The 22,607-nt window shown below is 35.7% G+C and overlaps 1 protein-coding gene across 14 annotated transcripts in view; it reads left to right on the forward strand.

The window, feature by feature from the left end:
- GPHN (gephyrin) overlaps positions 1–22,607 on the forward strand; it is a 624,049-nt gene that overhangs the window by 474,098 nt on the left and 127,344 nt on the right. For all 14 annotated transcript variants that reach the window (XM_064571194.1, XM_064571187.1, XM_064571189.1 and 11 more), the window contains one exon: positions 17,419–17,556. In XM_064571194.1, the coding sequence (XP_064427264.1) occupies positions 17,419–17,556 (138 nt within the window). The remainder of the gene's footprint in view (positions 1–17,418; positions 17,557–22,607) is intronic.

Raw genomic sequence — 22,607 nt, forward strand, 5'->3', positions numbered from 1 at the left:
ATTCTCTCTCTTCCTCTCCCTCTACCCCTCACCCCGCCTTGAAAAAAAATGAAGTTTTTTTTTTCTTGATGAGAAGAAATTCTTAAGATTTTTATGAAGTAGTCCTTGAAGAAGTATGTTAATTTCTTGTAGTTCTTATTTTTAGAAAAATTTTCCTAATTCTCTCCTGCTGTGATCTAATCCCTTACCCTCTTGATTGGCACTTACTGGATCAGACAACTGCTTATCATCACTTCTTCAATTTTTCTTTACATAACTAAAGATAATTAGCAATTCACTTCCATAAATATTTATTATAAGATTTACTATTTATAAGCACTGCCCTTCTCAACCTTCTCGTCTAATCTCCTAAGTAAATCAGATTTTTTCATATATCTTCATGTAGTTTATTTACCAAGTTCTCAAACATTTTTCTTTTTTTATTTGTGAAACCTAATAATTTCATAAGCAGTATTTACCTTCAATTTAAATTTGATCTTACTTGTTTTATTTCATATGAAAAATTGTGACTCATTTATTACTTTTAGTCAATCTTTTTAGCCTCTTAATTGTCAATATTTTATCTGGTATAGCTAAAAACATTAAGTTAATAAATCATGGAATAGGAAAAATCAATCAATCAATCATGGAATAGGAAGTCCCACCCCTCTTTTCTCCACAGAGGTACAAACTTAACAACAGTATATGGAGCAAAATACCTTTGTGAGAACTCCACAAACCAGTTAATAAATTGCAAACCCCAGGTGAGTGCAAAGCCAAGAGCAAGCCAAGCAAAGGTCAATTAAAATGGGAAAGGAGTATTTTCACTTTACCTATGATCTCTACTCCCTCTAAGTCAGCACAGCTCACTATGGTCATCAGAGAATACCCAGCTTGCAACTTCTCACTGGAGGGAAAAGGAGAGAGAAGAGTGGAATCAGCATCCAATATTTCAGTTTTTTGAAGGCTGCCAAAGGAACTGGTTTGTCTCATCTGACTTGGAGTGCTGATGAAACCAGCATAGTTTGTGTGCCTAGGGGCCACTGAAAGCAAATGAGAGCAGTGGCAGCTTGCAGTGACACTGGAGAGTCTGGAATAGTGCAGAAGCTGACATGGTTCACTGTTACAGAGAGAAGGCGCTCAACTTCCAGCTCATTCCTTAGGTAGAAGAGAAAAGAGCACAGCATGTATATGCAGCAGTCCAGTTTAGAGGTCAGGGGGAGGCCTAGCCAAAGGATGGGTTTCTGTCTCATTTGACTTAGGGTGCTTGAGTTGGCATACTTTGGATGCCAAGGAGCCACTGAGATTAAAGAAGAGTAGGTGGCTTGCTGCTGCAGCACCAGAGAGATTACAGTGCTATAGGCAGATACCAGAGGAAACAAGAGTCTATGGACTCCTGAAAAAGAAACCAACAAACCTCTGATTAGAAAATTACATGCACAGCCAAGAGAAGTCATGAAACCCTCAGAATCTCTAGCTGGGCTGTTTGGTGAAAGTCTTCCTCTATACAAAGTCAATCTATAAAGACTGGGAGATGTGGCTGTTTTCCCAAATGCATAAAACTCAGAAGAAAAAAAAAACACAAGATACATGAAGAAACAAAGAAATATGGCTCAATCAAATGAGCACAATAAGGGTGCCTGGATGGCTCAGTTGGTTAAGTGTCTGACTTTGGCTCAGGTCATGATTTCAGGGTCCTGAGATCAATCCCTGTGTTGGGCTTTCCACTCAGCAGGGAGTCTGCTTGTCCCTTTCCCTCTCCTTCTGCCCCTCCCCCTACTCATGCTCTCTCTGTCTCTCTCTCTCAAATAAATAAAATCTTTTTAAAAAAATGAACAAAGTAAATCTCCAGAAACCAACCCCAAAGAAACAGAAATCTATGCGTTTCCTAACAAAGAATTAGAAGTAATTTTCTTGAAGCTAAATGATCTACAGGAGAATACAGATAGACAGCTATGCAAAAACAGGAGAACAATGCATGAACAAAATGAGAATATCAACAAAGATGTAGAAACTATTAAAAAAGAATCAAACAGAAATTATGGAACTGAGGAATAACTGACTTGAAAAATTCACTAGAAACATTTAACAGCAGCCTTAATCAAGCAAAAGAAAGAACTTGAAGAAATATAATTTGAAATCATCAAGTCAGAGGAGCAAAGTGAAAAAAAATTGAAGACAAGTGAAGAAAGCCTAAGGAATTTATAGGACAACATTAAGCAAACCAATATATGCATCATGAGAGTTCCAGAGGAGAAGAGAGAGAGAGAGAGAACTTATATGAAGAAGTAATGGCTGAAAACTACCCAAATCTAAGGAAATAAATGGACATCAAAATTCAGGAAGCTCAAAATATTCCAAATAGGATGAATCCAAAGAGGCCCACACCAAGGCACATGACAAACTGTCAAAAGGGGAAGATAAATAAATCTTGAAAGCTGCAAGAGCAACTCATGTCTAAAGAAGCTTTCATCACATTATCAGTGGTTTTCTCAGCAGAAACCTTATGGGCCAGAACGGAGTAGGATGGTATATTCAAAGTCCTGGGAGAAAAAGACTGTCAACCAAGAATACTATTTCCAGCAAAACTGTCCTTCAGAAATGAAAGAGAAATAAGGACTTTCACAGATAAGCAAAAGCTGAGGAGTTTATCAGCACTAGACCTGCCTTCCAAGAAATGCTAAAGTTACTCCTGCGAATTGAAGCCAAAGGACATCAGACAGCAACACAAATGCATACTAAAATATAAAACTCACCAGCAAAGGTAAATATATAGACAAATACAGAATTCTACAATATTTTAATAGTGGTATGTAAAGCACTTTTAATTTTGGTATAGAATTTAAAAGATAAAATCATAAAAAATAACCTTAAGACTATGTTAATGTATACACGGTATATAAAGAGTGGTTTGTGACATCAATTAATATAAAGTGGGAGTGGGAATATGTAAAAGAGTAGAGTTTTTGTATCTGATTGAAGTTATGAGCTGAAATAGATTGTTGTAACTATAAGATGTTTTATGTACATTCCAAGGAAACCACACACACACAAAATACCTACGGAATATACAAGGAAAGAAATGAGAAAGAAATAAAAAGTCAATACAAAAAAATCAATGAAACACAAAGAAAAGCATCAAGAGTGGAAAAGAGGGGCAAAATAACTACAAGACAAACAGAAAACAATTTTTTAAATGGTAATAGTATGTACTTCCCTATCAGTACTAACTTTAAATGTAAATGGATTAAATTCCCCTATCAAAAGACATAGAGTGGCTGGATGGATTTAAAAAAAATAAGATGCAACTACAAGAGACTCACCTTAGATATAAAGACACACATAGGCTGAAAGTGTAAGGATGGAAAACATTATTCCATGTAAATGGTATCCAAAAGAGAGCAGGAGTGGCCATACTTATATCAGACAAAATAGACTTTATGTCAAAAACAACTGTTATAAGAAACAAAGAAGGATGTTATATAATGATAAAATAGTCAATTCCATAACAATGAAAGATATAACAATTATAAATACATAAGCTCCTAACATCAGAGTACCCAAAAATACAAAGCAAACATGGACAGAATTGAAGGAAGAAATTGATAGTAACATAATAATAGTGTAATTCAATATACCACTTTTAATAATGGATAGAACAATAAAAAAAATTTTTTAAATAAAAATAAATTTAAAAAAATAATGGATAGAATAACCGAACAAAATCAGCAAGGGAACAGAGGACTTGAAGAACATTATAAAATGATTGGACCTAACAGATATACACAGAACAGTGCACCCATCAGCAGCAGAATACATATTCTGCTCATACCTATTCACAGAACATTCTCCAGGATAGATCAAATGTTAGACCTTAAAAAAAAGCCTTAACAAATTTAAGGAAGTTGAATCTACCAAGTATCTTTTCCAACAACAAGGCAATGAAACTAGAAATCAATAACAGTAGGAAAATTAGAAAAATCACAGATATGTGGAAAATTACACACTCTTGAACAACCAATGAGTCAAAGAAGAAATCACAAGGAAATTTGAAAATATCTTAAGACTAATGAAAACCAAAACAAAATACTAAAATTTATGGGATGCAGCAAAAGCAATAATACAGGGAAGTTTATAACAGTAAATACTTACATTAAAAGAGAAGAAAGATCTGAAATCAACAATCTAACTGTACATTTCAAAGAACTAGAAAAAAAAAGAATTAATCCCCAGGTTAGCAGAAGGAAGAAAATAATAAATATTAGAGCAGAAATAAATGAAATAGAGAATAGAAAAACAGGAGAAATCAACAAAACAAAGCGTTGTTTTAAAAAAATTAGCTAATTTGACAAACCCTTAGCTAGACTGAGAATAAGAGAGAAGACTCAAAATAAACCACAAAAAATAAAAAAAGATTATGAGACTACTTTGAATTATATTCCAAAAATTGGATAGCCTAGAAGAAATGGATAAACTTCTAGAAACATACATTCTACCGAGGCTGAATCACACAGGTGTAGAAAATCCAAGCAGACTTAACAACTAGTAAGGAGATTGAATCAGTAACCCAAAGCTTCCCACCAAGAAGCCCCAAACCAGATGACTTCACTGTAGAATTCTACCAAACAATTAAAGAAGAATTAATGCCAGTTCTTCTCAGATTCTTCCAAAATATTGAAGAGGGAACACTTAATAACTCATTTTCTGAGGCCATCATTATCCTGAGCCAGACAATGATATTATGAGAAAAATACAGACCAATATCTCTTATGAATATAGATACAAAATCCTCAGCAAGAAAACCAAATTCAACAGCACATCAAAAAGATTATACACCATGAACAAGTGGATTTATCCCTAGGATGCAAGGATGGTTCAACATAAAAAAGTCAATAAACAGAATACACCACATTAACAGAACAAAGAGCAAAAACCACATGATCATCTTAATAGATGCAGAAAAAGCATTTGACAAAATTCAACACCCTTTCTTGATAAAAACACTCACCAAATAGGAATAGGAAGGAATTAGCTCAACATAATAAAAGTTATGTATGAAAAGCCCACAGGTAAATTATACACAACAGTAGAAAACTGAAAGGTTTTCCTTTATAATCACAAACAAGGCAAGAGTACCCTCTCTCACCACTTCTATTCAATATGATACTGGAAGTCCTAGTCAGAGCTGTTAGGCAAGAAAAGCAAATAAAAGACATCCAAACTGGAAAGGAAGAAGTTAAATGATCTCTGTTCACACATGACACAATCTTATATGTAGAAAACCCTAAAGATTACACACACACACACACACACACACACACACACAAACTGTCAGAATGAAAGAATTCAGCAAAGTTGCAGAATACAAACTCAATAATAAAAAATCAGTTGTGTTTCCATATGCTAACAATAAACAATCCAAAAGGAATTAAGAAAACAACCCCATTTCAATAGTATCAAAAATTTAAAACCCAAGAATAAATTAAACAAGGAGGTAAAAGACTTGTACACTGAAACTATAAAATATTGCTGAAAGAAATTCTAAAAGACACAAATAAATGGAAAAATATCCCCTTGTTCATGACATGGAAGACTTAATATTGTTAATATTCATATAACCCAAAGCAGTCTAAAGATTCGGTGCAATCCCTATCAAAATCCCAAAGACTTTTTTTTCAGAAATAGAAAGACCATTTTAAAATTCAGTGGAAAAAAATCAAAGAACTTTAAATAGGTAAAATAGTCTTGAGAAAAAACAAAGCTGCAGGCCTCACATTTTCTGATTTCAAACATACTACAAAGATATATTAATCAAAACAGTGTGATTCTGGCATAGAAACAAACATATAGACTAATGGAACAGAATAGAAAGCCCAGATATACACTGTCACATATATGGTCAAACGATTTTTGGCAAAGGTGCCAACAAAGCTACACAATGGAGAAAGGACAGTCTCCTCAACAAGTGGTGTTGGGAAAACTGGATATCCACATGCAAAAAAATTAAAGGTGGACCGTTAATCTTATACCATATACCAAAAATTAACTCAAAATGGATTAAAGACCTAAACATAAGATCTAAAGCTATAAAACTAGAAGAAAACGTAAGGGGAAAGCTTCATGACATTGGAATGGACAATGATATGACACAAAAACAGCAACTAAAGCAAATATAGACAAATGGGACTACATTAAATTTTAAAACTTATGCATAGCAAAGTACACAATCAACAGAATGAAAAAGCAACCTATAGAATGGGACAAAATATTTGCATACCATGTATCAGATAATGAATTAATCTCTGGGATACAGAAGGAATTCCTACAATTCAACAACAACAAAAAGCAATTAAAAAGTGGGCAAAGGACTTGAATATATATTTTTCCAAAGATATACAAATGCCACTGAGCATATGAAAGGATGCTCAATATCATTAATCATAAGGGAAATGCAAATCAAAACTGCCACTACAAGGGAAAAAAAAAAAGCAGAAGTAACAAGTGTTGGTAAGGATGTGGAGAAATTGGGAAATTGGAACCCTTGTGCACTGTTGGTGGGATTGTAAAATGGTGCAGCTACTATAGAAAACTGTAAGGAAGTTCCTCAAAAAATTAACAGTAAAACTGCAATATGATCCAGCAGTCCCACTTCTGAGTATATACCCAAAAGAACTGAGAACAAGATCTCAAAGAGATATTTGCATATCCCATGTCCATTGCAGCATTATTCACAATAGCTTCTGCAGCCTAAATGTCCATCAACATATGAATGAATACATATATATAATGGACTATTACTCAGCTCAGCCTTTAAAAAGAAGGAAATCCTGTTCATATGCTAGAACATGAATGAACCTTGAGACATTATGCTAAATGAAATAAGACTGTCACAAAAGGCAAAAACTTACCTGAGGTATCTAAAATAATCAAACTCATAGAATCAGAAAACAGAATGGTGGTTGCCAGGGGCTGGAAGGAGGAGGAAATGGGGTGTTACTATTCCATATGTATAGAGTTTCAATCACACAAGGTGAAAAACCCTTCTCTCCCAAACTCCAAACTCCTCTTGTTGTTACATACTGGAATCACCCCCTTGATATTCTGCTGGGATCTCACATTTCCCTGATCAAAACCAAATTAAGTACCCTTCCCTCCAAATTGTCCCTTTATTGGTATCTTAGTTAATGTCATTCCCACTTACCCTCATAACCAAACTTGAAATCTCATCATAACATTTACCCGTCCTGGGGCGCCTGGGTTGCTCAGTCATTAAGCGTCTGCCTTCGGCTCAGGTCATGATCCCAGGGCCCTGGGATCGAGCCCCGCATCGGGCTCTCTGCTTGGCGGGAAGCCTGCTTCTCCCTCTCCCACTCCCCCTGCTTGTGTTCCCTCTCTCGCTGTGCCTCTCTCTGTCAAATAAATAAATAAAATCTTTAATAAAAAAAAAAAAAACATTTACTCGTCCTCCCCAAAGCACAGTCATAGAACCATTTATTATGGCTCTTCTAAATATTCTTTTTCCAGTTCCTATTAGTTCAGGCCTTCCTTGTCTCTAACTTTTAAGATTGTAGTAGCATACTAACTGTTCAGCCTGACTACAGTCTCTCTTCCTTGCAAGCTACCATCAGTCAAGTATTGCATTTTTAAATATGTATCACTTCTTTATAAAAAATCTTGAATAGTTCTCCATTTTCTACAGTATTAAGCCTCTTCAAATCCTATCCTTAACTGAGATGACCACCCTTATCCCTTATATTTCATCCTTTCCACCTCCAGCCCCATTAGGTGATTCCTTATTCTCTAAAAGTACTTCCAAATCTCTATTATTTTGTTCATTCTGTTTCAAATGTTCCCCCCTTTTTCTTATTGTTTAAAGCTCAATTGTCACCTCCTCTGTGGAACTTTACCATTTGTGCCATCAGAATTAGTTATTCCCTTTTCTGCATTATCATACAGTTTTTTGTTTTAACGTTAAAACATAAGCATTTATAGGTTCATTTTATTTTTTCCTTATAACACTGTCTGATTTCTGTGTTCCATGAGACTGAGAAATAGGAATCTTATCTTATTTACTTCAGCATTACTCCCTAGTGTTTAATAAAGTGCCTTACATAGAGTATTCAATTTATTTCTAGTAAGTGAAGTTGAAGGAAAGAAAGTCCCCCTAGCATAATATAGGAGAAAGCACACCAGGCAAATTCTGGTCACCTGGTCTTCTATTTATTTAGACATGTGATGTTGAGCTAATTTTTCAACCTTTCTATGGTAAAACTTGTTGTCTATAAGAAATCTTTATAGGTGTCACTCTTACGTTAAAAACTTCAAAATGTTGGATTACATAATAAAATTATGTAAATGGTGTCCAATTGGCTTACATGATAAAGTTCAGTCTCCAAAGCCTAGCATTCAAGGGCTTTTATGGTCTGCTTTTAGTTACTTTTCTAGCCTCAACTTCCTCTGATCCCCATTAGGAACCCAGTGCTCTACCAATATCAATCTCTACATTCTTCCCTAATCATATTGTGTACAGTCTCACATTGGCTGCTGTATCACTCAAACAGGATAATGGAGAATTTAATAAAGGAACTAGTTACAACAGAGTAGCCAGGGTTAAGGAAAAGCAAGATAAGTTGAAGAACTTTTGGGAATAACAAAAGCGGGAAATTGTTGCTACTCTTAAACCTCAAAGAGCCAAGGAAGGGAATAAATGTCTAAAATAAGTCTGTTATAAAGGCCTGCCTTACAGAGCTAATTGTTTTTATTAAAGGAACATAACCACTGCCAACCAGCAGACAGGAGGCCAAAGGAATAAATATCTTGTCTGTACTCTTCTGCTCTCCATTCTTCTGCCAATGGTTTCCATTGGTTGAACTCAAGCAGAAGTCACAGGTATAAGGTTTCTACTGGTTCTATCCATAAATGCTAGCCCTTTGGGGGCACAGAGCAGGGTAGAAAAAAAGTGGAGACGAATGTGGGAAAGCAAAAGCAGCTGCTTTATTCAAACTGTTCTTTCCACATGAATTTAAATCTATCTCAGATGATAACTCTATTAAAAATAATATTAATGCAATTATCTAACATTTCTTTAGGGAGGGAGGGGGAGAGGAAGAAGGAGAGGGAGAGGGGAAATCTTAAGCAGGTTCCACACCCAGCATGGAGCCCAACAACAATTCTGAGATCTCACAATTCTGAGATCATGACCTGAGCCGAAATCAAGAGTAGGATGCTTAACTGACTGAGCCACCCAGGCACCGTTAATGCAAATATCTAACATTTATGAAGAGCTTACTATGCACCAAGCATTGTGACAAACAGATGGAGGAGGGGGCGCAGTTTGAGGAGGAAGGTAATAAGGGAAATAAGAGGCTGGAGAAGTTACCAAACTATGACCTCCAATTGGCCATATAGTTTTTGCAGATGAACCTCTTAGTTGCCATGCTAATGGGTTTGGATTCTATTGTAAAGGTTAATAAAGGAATTTGAATATGGAATGACACGATTAAATTTGAAATTTTGAAAGAACATTTACTACTATGTGAAGAATGGATTGATTCCGGGTGAGATCAGAAGCAGGAATCTGATGAGAGCTTGAATTAAAGCTGGAGCAATAGAAATAGAAAAATAATACAGGATTTTTTCAAATATTAAGGAATCACTATTGACAGGATTGGGAACTAGACATGGAAGGTAAGGAAGTCAAGAATGACCACCAGTTTCTAACTTAGGCAACATGAATTATAAGATCTTATATTGATATGACTCATACTTTATCTTTATAGTATTAAAAAATAAGCAGGTGTTTGCTAGCTGGACTAGAAACAGAAGAGCAGTTAAGACAGATGTGTGAGAAAAAAAATCATGCTGTGTACTAGAAATTATTAAGTTTGCTATAGCTGGAATAAGGGTATATGTAAGAGCAAAGAGGGATGAAGTCAAAGAGAAAGGACAGATCATGAAAAGCCTAACACATTACTCTAGGTCGTCTGAACTGTATCCCTAGGGCAATAGGAAGTTTTTTTTTTAAGTTTTTATTTTAATTCCAGTATTTAACATACAGTTTCAGGTGTACATGTAAGAAGCTTTTTTGATGGTTAAAAACACAATTAAACCAGATGCTATTGAGAAATTTCCTTAGAACCCCAGAATTTGGACCATGACTTTGGAAGATACTGGCTAGGGTTGGCAAAGAAAATAATTATTTCAAATTTTAAAACATTTATTAAATATTTTTAAGTGATACAGGATTATTGTCAAGAATCTGAATAATACAGAAAAGTAGAAAGGAAAAAAAATCAGTCCTATCCTACTACTTAAAGATTACTGCTACTAACACATATAATTATTTTCTTCCAGTATACACATTAGATTGTATTTTAATCCTACAGTTATAGTCATACTGTGAATTATACTTTTTTAAAAAACGATAGCCCTCATATCAGCAGAATTAGTTGTGAATTTTTAGGCCTATCGAAAGGCCACTTTTTAGGCCTATTGAAAGATGAGAGTCATACCAAGTGCCCAATAATATAGAATAAACTCTATAGTTTCTGCTTATGTGCAAAATATCTTAAAACTAGATTTCTGTTTTCACCAAGGACACTGACTCAGTCTTTGTAGTTGCCTGTATGATCACCTATTCTAAGATTTTCTTTCTCAACTATACAAATTGACATCTACCACGTGCCTAATGATCATGTTTAACAATGTTTACATCTTACAAAAGATATTAGTCAAAATTTACTTTTTTATTAGTCTGTCATTGAAACTAATAACTAGGGTGCCTGGGTGGCTCAGTTGGTTAAGCGACTGCCTTCGGCTCAGGTCATGATCCCGGAGTCCTGGGATCGAGTCCCGCATCGGGCTCCCTGCTCGGCGGGGAGTCTGCTTCTCCCTCTGACCCTCCTCCCTCTCATGCTCTCTGTCGCTCATTCTCTCTGTCTCAAATAAATAAATAAAATCTTTAAAAAAATAAAATAAAATAAAATAATAACTAGGATAGGCATTCTGGAGTTGAAGCTTTATGTGCTTATACCTAATAATATGAAAAATGACACCATCTAGAGAAGATTAACTAAGGGAAATGCGACTTTTATGAGCTGGTAAAACTCCTCTAACTACAAAAATGACTTTGAACTTCTCTTGGTTCTTTTCCCCAGGGCATTATAGAGACTAGTGAGTTAATGCTTAGAAAGGGCTTTAAAAGATACTTGTTAGATTCCCCTTATAGAGATATAATGGCTTATGATTTCTAAAGAAAAATTACTTTTTCTCTACCATTGTCTTAAAGAATGTTTAGAACAGGACCTACTGAAGAAAACAATTCTAATTTTGCATTTTAATGCTAGTGGCACTGATGAAAACATTCCAAATAGAAGCTAACAAAAATATATTTAAGTTTATATATATGTGTGTACATATATATATACACATACACATATATACATACATACATTTATATTAATGCCTCTGAAATTATATCCTGACAACCTCTTTGGGGAATAAGAGAATTCTCAGCTTTTTAGCTATTTAGGTTTAAAAAGGGGGTCCTAGCAGCCTAACAAAGCAAGCTGAAGTTCAGAGACCCAAAAAGGGCACAAAACCAGAAATCAATAGCAGGACAAGAATGAACCAAGGGGTTTCAGATCAGATAATATATTTGTTTGTATTCCTGAAGCAGAATGACGGCAAAGCAGAGGGTAATTACCAATAGTGTAAGCAAAGAGAAAGATCTGATGAAAGAAAGTTTGTGAAAGGGGAAAGGGAAAGATTGTATCTGAAAGGGGAAGATTATGTTGAAAGCTGGTCTTTTGCCATAGTAGCTATAACCAGTACCCACAATATTTAATCTATATACAGCACTAGTGCTGCTAATAAGGGCAAGAACCTAAAGATCATGGTTTGAGGCCTTCCTCAAGAGCCCTCAGTTCTTAAAACACTTGTAGTGAAGTCCAGCCCCATAAAGACAGTCATGAAAAATTACTGCTGATCATCTGCAGATGTATCTTGAAAGAAGTTGCTGTGGGCGATGTCAAAGAGGTTATTGCCTATGTTCTCCTCTAGGATTTTGATGGATTCCTGTCTCACATTGAGGTCTTTCATCCATTTTGAGTTTATCTTTGTGAACGGTGTTAGAGAATGATCGAGTTTCATTCTTCTGCATGTGGCTGTCCAATTTTCACAGCACCATTTATCAAAGAGACTGTCTTTTTTCCATTGCATATTTTTTCCTGCTTTGTCGAAGATTATTTGACCATAGAGTTGAGGGTCCATATTTGGGCTTTTCCATTGGCCTATATGTCTGTTTTTGTGCCAGGACCATGCTGTCTTGGTGATCATTGCTTTGTAATATAGTTTGAAATCAGGCAACGTGATGCCCCCAGCTTTGTTTTTCTTTTTCAACATTTCCTTGGCAATTAGGGGTCTTTTCTGATTCCATACAAATTTTAGGATTGTTTGTCCAGCACTTTGAAAAAGGTCATTGGAATTTTGATCGGGATGGCATTGAAGGTACAGATTGATCTGGGTAGCGTAAACATTTAGAATATCTTGTTCCTATTATATTCTGTTCTATCATTTGAAAGCATCTTTTCTTCATTTACTTCTAATTTAGATTGGATTTTCAAGCCAAGATGAAACATTGTATGTTAAGAATTGTCAGATTGAAAAGGATGCATTTGAATTGGGGAAAGTAATTTCATTGGTATAAATAGCTCATTTCACGATGGCCATGCCATAAGAAAAAGGTTACTGCTATATGACAAAGATCCTTATTAATTACTCTACTCAGTAGAAAGGAATCCATTTGTACTTTCTGTGCCCTTTTGAAGGCCTTGTACATCACAGACATTGCCATTAGTATTTAAACATATCCTTCATGATGGCAATCCTGATTGAATCCATACTGTTTTTGCACTGACTTCTTATATAGTCTTTTTAGTAGTTATAACTGCTGCATGGAAGATAGGAAATCTCAATAACATTTTGAGTACTTTACCTGCAAAGATTCCAAGCTCAAATATAGTAAATCCCATATCTGGACTTATGCACCAGAAAATATAAAAGTGACAAGTTAAGTTTTACTTATAGAAACCTAGATTTCTAAGAGAAACTTCCAGGTCACCAGTCTGTGGCTAATTTGGAATTGCTTTAATCCTGTAAGTCTACTTGAGAAAATTAAACTGATTGCAGAAGAATGCTATCAATTTAGATGTTATAATAATTCAAACCTGTTATTCTTTGCTCAGTTCAGACATCTACTAGTGGAGGGGGTGTCTAAGTCTAGACATCCTTTCCCCATCCTTGCCCCACTTGCATATAAAGATCCCATATCCTACAGCACTTTGTAGTTTATTTTTGTTGAAGTAGCTACCCTGCCTACAAATTATCAGTGATAGCCATAGATCACCAGCTAATTTTACTATTATAAGTTAAAATAAATATTCCCTTGAACAGTATAATCTCCTATATAGGACACATATTTTCATGTTAGTTTTGTAGTGTACATGAGTTGAATGGAGCTAATGCCCTCACAGATTCTCTTTGTGACCATTGGTATTTCTTTGTAAGGTAGCTATAAGAATGTATTTATGGCCATGAAATCATCTTTGCTTTATAGGAAAAACTATCCGAATTTTCTCTCAATTTTTGGATATTTTTTTATCCAAAAACCAAACTGCCTTTTCTTATAACCTTCTTACTTTAAAAAAATTTTTTTTTCTTTCCTTCCTTTCTACTTCTGCCAAACTGGATTTTTATGGACCATTCAGGGAAATTTGGCTGCTAGGCTGTAATCCATCTCGCCTTCAAGACATAAAAGTACATACTTTTTTTCTCTTCCATTAGATTTTCTATGCTGGGCTTAGAAGCAAGAAGAGGATTAGGGTGTGGAAAAAACAATTCTTGATCCTTTTTCCTATCTGATTGAGTTCTGTAATGGCCAGGAAAAATAAAAGTGCTTTGGGATTATAACCTGTAAAATAAAAGGAGTCAGAGATAACTATTCTTAAATTTTCTGAAGCTTTCACTCTGAAGCTTCTTGTAAATCACTACTGTCAACATCTGAAAATAGTTGAAATCATGTTTCTTTAAAAAATGGAAGCCAAAAATATAGTAAAATATAGGGTTTACCTTCAAAGGAGTTTACAGTTGACTAACACAGGTAAGACAAATATTTAAATGTCTATAACATAAGACAGAGGTGGTAGGTGCCCTAAAATATATATATATAAATAAGGTGCAAAATTATTTTAAAGATTTTGGGGAAAGATTTTTCCAGGCTGGTAGATATCCACATTGTAATTTCCAATTAGAGACAGAGAACCACCAGTCTCTATAGTTAGAGAACCATCATCAGGTGGTTTACTACCTACCTGCTCTTATTTTTTTATTTACCATCTTTCCTTTCCACTGAGCTATAATGTTCTTCATGGCAGAGTGTATCTCACTCTGTATCCCAAGTCCCTAACCATAACTGGCTCATAAAATGCATTCAATAAATATTTGTTGAATAGATGTGTGTATCACTGATAATCAAACTAGCTTTCTAATAAGAAAAATTCTATTACAAAGCAATTCAACAAATAAACTGTTCAGTTAAAAAGTACAATTTTCTCCTCAGAAACTAAACATTTTAAAAGGACAGCTTTTATAAGGTTTTACACAATTTGCACCATAAAGTAAAACATATTTTAGAAAATATCTCTGAGACCTATAAACCTGAATAAAAAACAGAAGAACCTATCTCTATCATTTTCTCCAGTTACACTGGTTGTGACAATATGTTTTCATGATATTTAATGACAAGGTTGGGACTTCAGTGAAAGTGAGAAATAAATTTATGTTTCAAATTGTAAGTAAATGATAAATCATATCATACATAATCCTTTATAAGCATTCACTTAAATTTTGAGTAGAAATGTTATTCATGTTTAGCACTAAATCTGTAAGGCCCTTCAAGCTTTGAAAATTTTGTAATTTTATGATTGCCCATTGGAGAGAAATATCATAAGTATAAGCATCTTTATATGTCTTTCTTTCAGTACTTATGACAATATCATTCATCTTAGAATGGAAACTCTTTGAGGTGGTACCTTTGAGTTTATTCAGTGAATATGTCTGAAGCAGCTTCTGGGGTTGGGTTGGGGTATTAAACTTAATAAATTGCAATGACTAGGAACTTAGAGACTACTGAGGAGTATATACAATCATGATAAAGTGGATTAAAGAAATAGGAGTTTATTTGTCTTTCATATCAAAAGCCTGTTGACAGGCAGTCCAGGGCTTGTACAGCAACTCAATATTGTCAGGAGAGGCTCTTTTTTCTTCTCATATTTCCATACTTACTGTGTGGGTTTCCACTCTCATGGTTAAAAAATGGCTACGGCACCTCCCAGTATCTACCCATGTTCCAAGAAGAAAGAAGGGCAAAAGCTTTCTCCTCTTAAGGCTTTATCTCTTTATCTTCTTATTCACCATAGGAACCCTGCCCCCAGGGACTTCTTCCAGCATCTTACTGGCCAGAACTCTATCATATGACCACACTCCGCTGCACAGTGGCTAGGGAAGAATGGAGTTGTGGATAGCAGACAGGATAGCCAACCAACTGTGTTTGCAGTTACTCCTTTTCTGTTTACCATCTGGGCTATAGACCTTTAAGGTTCCAAAGAAAAGGCCAAGTTATTTATGCATGAAAATATAGTGATCTTACTAAGAAGTCCCCTTTTGTCAGTAAATGATTCATTAATTTAACAAATATTTATTTTTATTGCCTAATATGTGCCAAATACTGTTCTAGATACTGGAGATAACATTGAACAAAAAAGACAATGGAGCTTACATTCTATGAAGAGGAAGGCTATAAACAAATAACTATAAATGTATATATTATATAAATTATAGGCATATGGATATGAATATCCATATATATGTGTGTGCATTTATTTATATATCCATGAAGAAAGGATAAAAAGAATAGAAAATGATGGTGGGTAATATTCTACATAGGATGTTTAACAAAGGCCTCTCTGATAAGATGATATTTTAGCAATGACCTGAAAGAAACGAGGGATGGATGGAACCATTATATTGGGGAAGGATGTCAAAGTGGACAAAATACCAAGTACAAAGACCCTGAGGAGAGATGTATTTTGCATGCTCAAGACAAGCAAGGAACCAGTATGGTTAGAGCACAGTGATCAAGAGGGGAAATGATAGGAGATGAGGGTAGTGGAAGCCGTAATATGTTGGACTTCGTAGGCCATAGCAAATATTTTATTCTGAGTGAGATGGAAAGTCATTGGAGAGTTATGAGCAAAGATTAGCACAATCCAATTTAAAATTTAAAAGGATCACCATAACTACTGTGTGGAGAATAAATTATAGTGGAACAAGGACAGTAGTAGGGAGATCAGTTAGGAGGCTATTCAGTTTCCCAGGAAATAAATGATGGATCCAACTATTGTAGTAATTGTGGAGATAGTAAGTAATGGTCAGATTCTAGAGCTATTTCAAAGGTAGTTTAGATATGGTTCTGACAGAAAAAGAATCAAGGACGTTTCCAAGATTTTGGATTAATAACTGGAAGAATCAAGTTGCTATTTTCTGAGATGGAAATTGTAAGAGACTAAAACATCATAAGGGCAAGATAGAAGGGTGGGGGGATCAAGAGTTTGATTTTGAACATGTTAAGTTTCAATTACCTGTTATGCATCCAAGTGCATGTTGGATGATTTATAAGTTTGGAGATACACATTCTTATCTACCAGCTGTTTAGATGACATTTAAATCTAGAGTTGAAGGTAGAGGTTAGGATTGGAGATATAAATTAGGAGTTTTAGTGTATGGGTAATATTAATGCCATGAAGGAGAGTGAATAAGGAGTGAGTAGCTAAATAATCTTTTCCTGTGACTTTTCTTAAAATAGAAAATTTCCTATGAACTCCTAAATAAATTCAAGTTTGAGTATTTCATTTTACTAACTAGCTCATTAAGTGTTCGATGTTTAGTATGTGGTTAAGGACATTAACTCTGAAGCCACACTACACCGGTTTGAGTCCTGTCTGTGCTGTTACTAGCTCTGTGATTTAGGCCAAGATATATAAACCTCTCTTTCCTCATCTATAAATAAGGATAATAATAATGCCTCCCCATAAGGTTGTTGTAAAGATTAATTAGAATAATGCCATAATGCATAGTAAGCACTCAAAAGGATTATCCAATAACATTAAATTTCACCAGGTTTTGACACATAATGTAACAGTGCTGACTTGGTTTAATATTCCACCAAAGCAAGCTATATTTTGGAAGCAGGAGAAAATTTCTTACCTTGTAATGTTCATTTACAGACATATGAAAATGAGAATTGATGATAATTATAAGACATTACCACTTTGTAATCACTGTTTCAGCATCATAGTCTTAGTTAATTATCTTCCTGTTTAGGTCACAGTGCTGTTGATATCACCAAGGTGGCTAGAAGACACCGCATGTCTCCTTTTCCTCTAACGTCTATGGACAAAGCTTTCATCACAGTCCTGGAGATGACTCCGGTGCTTGGGACAGAAATCATCAACTACCGAGGTATTTGCCCATTGTCTTTTCTTTTCATTTTTTTCCCAGTAAGATTCATATAATATAAATACATGGTTTTCCTGAAGGAGAAAGGTTATTAATCATTATCACAATCACTATCATCATTCTTTTTGCTTTTTTGCTTCTTATTTCTACTCAACTCTAAGATCAATCTTAATGGTATATAGAATAAAGCACGTATAAAGCCTCCTTTTCATAAAAAAAAAAAGGGAAGGAAAATAATCACCTGTGTTTACCCTGTCCGTCAAAATACCAATACTCTAAACTAAAGAAAGGATTATCAGGGGCGCCTGGGTGGCACAGTTGGTTGGGTGTTCAACCTTTGGTTTCAGCTCAGGTCATGATCTCAGGGTCATGAGATCAAGCCCTGCCTCAGGCTCCATGCTCATCAGGGAGTCTGCTTGAGATTCTCTCTCCCTCTCCCCCTCCTGCTCATGCGTGCTCTCTCTCTCAAATAAATAAAAAAGGGGCACCTGGGTGACTCAGTCAGTTAAGTGTTCAGCTCTTGATTTCTGCTCAGGCCATGATCTCAGGGTCCTGGAATCAAGCCCCACATCAGGCTCTGTGATCAGTGGGGAGTCTGCTTGAGGATTCTCTCTCCCTCTGCCCCTACCCCCACTCTCTCTCTCTCTTTCTCAAATAAATAAATAAATCTTTTTTTTTTAAAGATTTTATTTATTTATTTGACAGAGAGAGACACAGCGAGAGAGGGAACACAAGCAGAGGGAGTGGGAGAGGGAGAAGCAGGCTCCCTGCAGAGCAGGGAGCCTGATGCGGGACTCGATCCCAGGACCCTGGGATCATGACCTGAGCTGAAGGAAGTCGCTTAACCAACTGAGCCACCCAGGCACCCTAAATAAATCTTTTTTTAAAAAAAGGGGGTGCCTGGGTGGCTCAGATGGTTGAGTGTCTGCCTTCGGCTCAGGTCATGATCTCGGGGTCTTGGGATCGAGCCCCACGTTGGGCTCCCTACTCAGCAGGAGGCCTGCTTCTCTCTCTCCCTCTACTACTCCTCCCTGCTTGTACTCTCTCACTCTCTCTGTTGAATAAATAAATAAAATCTTTAAAAAAAAGAAGACTTAAATAAAATAAGTCTTACAGAAAAAAGAAAGAAAGGGTTATCAGCACCGAGTGAGGAAAATAGTTAACTCTATGTCTGCCTGATGTCCTGTTGTCCTTTTTATGAGAGATAACAAATGTGTCTTGTAACCATGTTTTCCTTTGTGGAAAACATCTTTTTAAATGTAAAATGTCAAAACCATATTAATTTATCCATTGATCACTGAGCAACCAGTCTGACCTCTGGGATTTCTGCTTCATCCATCTTCCTGTTTTCAGTGAGAAGTATATAAGCTCTTAGGTTAAAAGCACATGGAGACCAGCCTGTAGAAAGACAATGGATAGGTAGTGTTCTCCAGTGTTTTCAGTTTTTAATCAACCATTTTCTTTTCTAAAAATTCAGCATAGAAGTTTAAGTGCAATTTGAATAAAATATAGTTTCTCAATTGTTTTTGTTATACAGATAAACACAAAAGAATTGATTTTACAAATAAAAGACTTCATTCATGGATCATAAAATATTCAAACTTCAATGAACATTAGAGAGCATCTATACCAACACCATAATTTTTCTGCAAGGAATCTCAGACTCAGAGCAGCAGAAAAGGAATAGGACTAAAGCTAAGACTTACATTCTTCTTTTTACTACATGATAGTGCTCTTCTTTCAGTATTAAAATACTAAAAATAATGGTAGAAAACATAATAAGTTATGTTAAAAGGCCTATGGGGCACCTGGCTGGCTCAGTCGGGGGAGCATGTGACTCTTATTGGGATTTTGAGTTTGAGCCCCATGTGGGGTGTAGAGATTAGGTAAATAAATAAAACTTTTTTTTTTAAGTCAAAAACCAGTGAAATATTAAATGCCCAGTTCTGGCTCTTTGGTCCCCAACCCTACTTAGGCAAAAGTTGTTTTTATATAGTTATATGTCTTTGACTTATATTCTTCTAGGTATGTGTATATCATTAGGCTGAAACCTTTTCTTTCATTTTTGTTTTATCCTCATTAAAGGAAATAAAGCTTTAAAAATTGACTAGAGTGGGGACTTAGTCAGCAATTAACTATGTGATTTCAGAAAGCAATTATAATGAAATAGGTTTCTTTATATTATTAAAAGCAAAATATTCAGATATTTTTATATCAACACCAAGACATTTTCAGAAAATATGAATATAAACTTAAGTTGGAAAAAAGTTTAAGTAATACTTATTATAAAAATAAGTTAACATCCCTGGCTTTTGATAATTTCAGGATAGTTTCCCTTAATATCAGTCCCTTGGATAATCTCACTGTTTATGCCAAAGTCACATTTAAATAGAAATTCTGGTTCTTCTAAGGAAAAAAACAGAATTGAAAATGGCCATTTTTATTTTTCTTTTAAGAAAAAATAAATGCTGAGGTGCCTGGGTGGCTCAGTCGTTAAGCGTCTGACTTTGGCTCAGGTCATGATCCCAGGGTCCTGGGTTCGAGCCCCACATTGGGCTCCCTGCTCTGCAGGAAGCCTGCTTCTCCCTCTCCCACTCCCCCTGCTTATGTTCACTCTCTCGCTGTGTCTTTTTGTCAAGTAAATAAATAAAATCTTTAAAAAAGAAAAAAAGAATGCTGGCAAATGGATTCTCTTTTCCCTTCATGTGCTTGCTTCCCCTTCATTTGTTCACTAAATCAGTTGTCACTCATAAGTAAGCAAGCTCTTCATGGATGGTTAATTTCCTTGTCAAGTGTTTCCACCCATGATGATGAGAAATAATAGAGAGGTTTGCATTTCAACCTTTGAGTTTGATCAAACTCAATTTTTAATGCAGAAGGGTATTATAATTAACCCTCCCAAGCTCTTTAGTTAGGTATTTAAAAAACAATACCATATATAGAAACATACTCAGTTTGTTCAACAAATATTTACTAAACATCTACTAAATGTCAGGTACTATGTTGGGTCCTGGACATAAAAGGTGAATAAAATGAAACTCTTGCCCCACGGACCTCACTATAGTATAGGAGAGAGACAGATAGATAATGTGGTATTTGTCTCCTTTATTGGCTTTGTAGGCTTGCTTTCCTTTTTCAGTTCCTTGAATGTAAACTTTCTTTAGAGTTTTCATCTTTGGCCCTTTTCAGATCTTACACTTTTACTTCACATAACCTTATGTTTCAAATATTACGCGATTTCTAGTTCTATATCACTTCCCAGACCTTGCCTGAGCTCCAGACTCATACACCAAATGTATACCTGCTGCTAGTAAATTTAACATGACCAATACTAAACTTATCCTACATCCTCTGGAATCTATCCCTTGTTCTCCATCCCCACCGCTATTGATTTAGTTCAGATCTTTATTATCAACTTCCCAGATAATTATAATAGATTCACCACCACCCCCCATTAGCATCCTTCCAATCCATTCTCCAATTTGATGCCAAAGTACAGACATACCTCAGAGATATTGCAGGTGTTCCAGACCACCACAATACAAAGTGAATATTGCAATAAAGCAAGTCAAATGAATTTTCAGTTTTCCACTGCATATAAAATTGTGTTTATGCTATACAAACTCTGTTAAATGTGCAGTAACATTATGTCTAAAAAAGAAAGTACATACCATAATTAAAAAATACTTTACTGGGGCACCTGGGTGGCTCAGTCGGTTGGGCATCAGCCTTCAACTCAGGTGAACCCAGGGTCCTGGGATTGAGCCCCACATCGGACTCCCTGCTCAGCAAGGAATCTGCTTCTCTCTCTGCCCCTTCCCCACTTGTGCTCTCTCTTGTGCACTCACTCTCTCTCTCTAATAAATAAATAAAATCTTTAAAAAAATATCTTACTGCTCTCCTGAAGCTACTATTACACTATATGTTAACTAACTAGAATTTAAATAAACATTTTTAAAAAGTACTTTACTGCTGAAAAATGCTAACCATCATTTGAGCTTTCAGTGAGTCACAATCTTTTTGCTGGCAGAGGGTCTTGCCTCAGTGTTGATGGCTGCCTACTGATCAGGGTGGTGGCTGCTGAAGGTTAGGGTGCCTGTGGCAATTTCTTAAAATAAGACAACAATTAAGTTCACTACATCAATGGACTCTTCTTTTCACGAACAATTTCTCTGTAGCATGTGATGCTGTTTGATAGCGTTTTACCTGCAGCAGAATTTCTTTCAAAACTGGAGTCAATCCTCTCATATCCTGCACTGCTTTATCAAGTAAGTTTATGTAATATTCTAAGCCTTTGTTGTCATTTCAATAACCTTCACAGCTTCTTTACCAGGAGTAGATTCCATCTCAAGAAAGCACTTTCTTTGTTCACCCATAAGAAGCAATTCCTCATAAGGTAAAGTTTTATATGAGATTGCAGCAGTTTAGTCATATCTTCAAGTTCTACTTCTGACTCTAATTCTCTTGCTCTTTCCACCACATCTACAGTTATGTCCTCCACTGAAGTCTCGAACCCCTCAAAGTCATCCAATAGGGTTGGAGTCAACTTCTTCCAAACTCTTATTAATGTTACTATTTTGACCTCTTTCCACAAATCACGAATGTTCTTAGCAGCATTGAGATATGAATTCTTTCCAAAAGGTTTTCAGTTTACTTTGCCCAGATCCATTAGAGGAATCTCTATCTATGGCAAATATAGCCTTATGTAATGTATTTCTTAAATAATAAGACTTGAAAGTCAAAATGACTCTTTGATCCATGGGCTGCAGAATGGATGTGCTAACAGGCATTAAAACAGCATTGATTTTGGGGGGCAGAGCAAGATGGCAGAGGAGTAGGAGACCTGGATTTCGTCTGGTCTCAGGAATTCAGCTGGATAGGGATTCTGAACCATTCTGAACACCTACAAACTCAACAGGAGATCGAAGAAAAGAATAGCAACAACTCTCTGAACAGAAAAGCGACCACTTTCTGGAAGGTAGGACGTGCGGAGAAGTGAATCCGAGGCGATATTGGGGAGGATAGACGGCGGGGGAGGGGGCCTCCGACGGCCG

This window comes from Mirounga angustirostris, unplaced genomic scaffold (assembly GCF_029215605.1).
Source record: "Mirounga angustirostris isolate CCGP_5_RB_7025 unplaced genomic scaffold, mMirAng1.0.hap1 SCAF_9, whole genome shotgun sequence".
In the NCBI taxonomy this organism is placed as follows: domain Eukaryota; kingdom Metazoa; phylum Chordata; class Mammalia; order Carnivora; family Phocidae; genus Mirounga; species Mirounga angustirostris.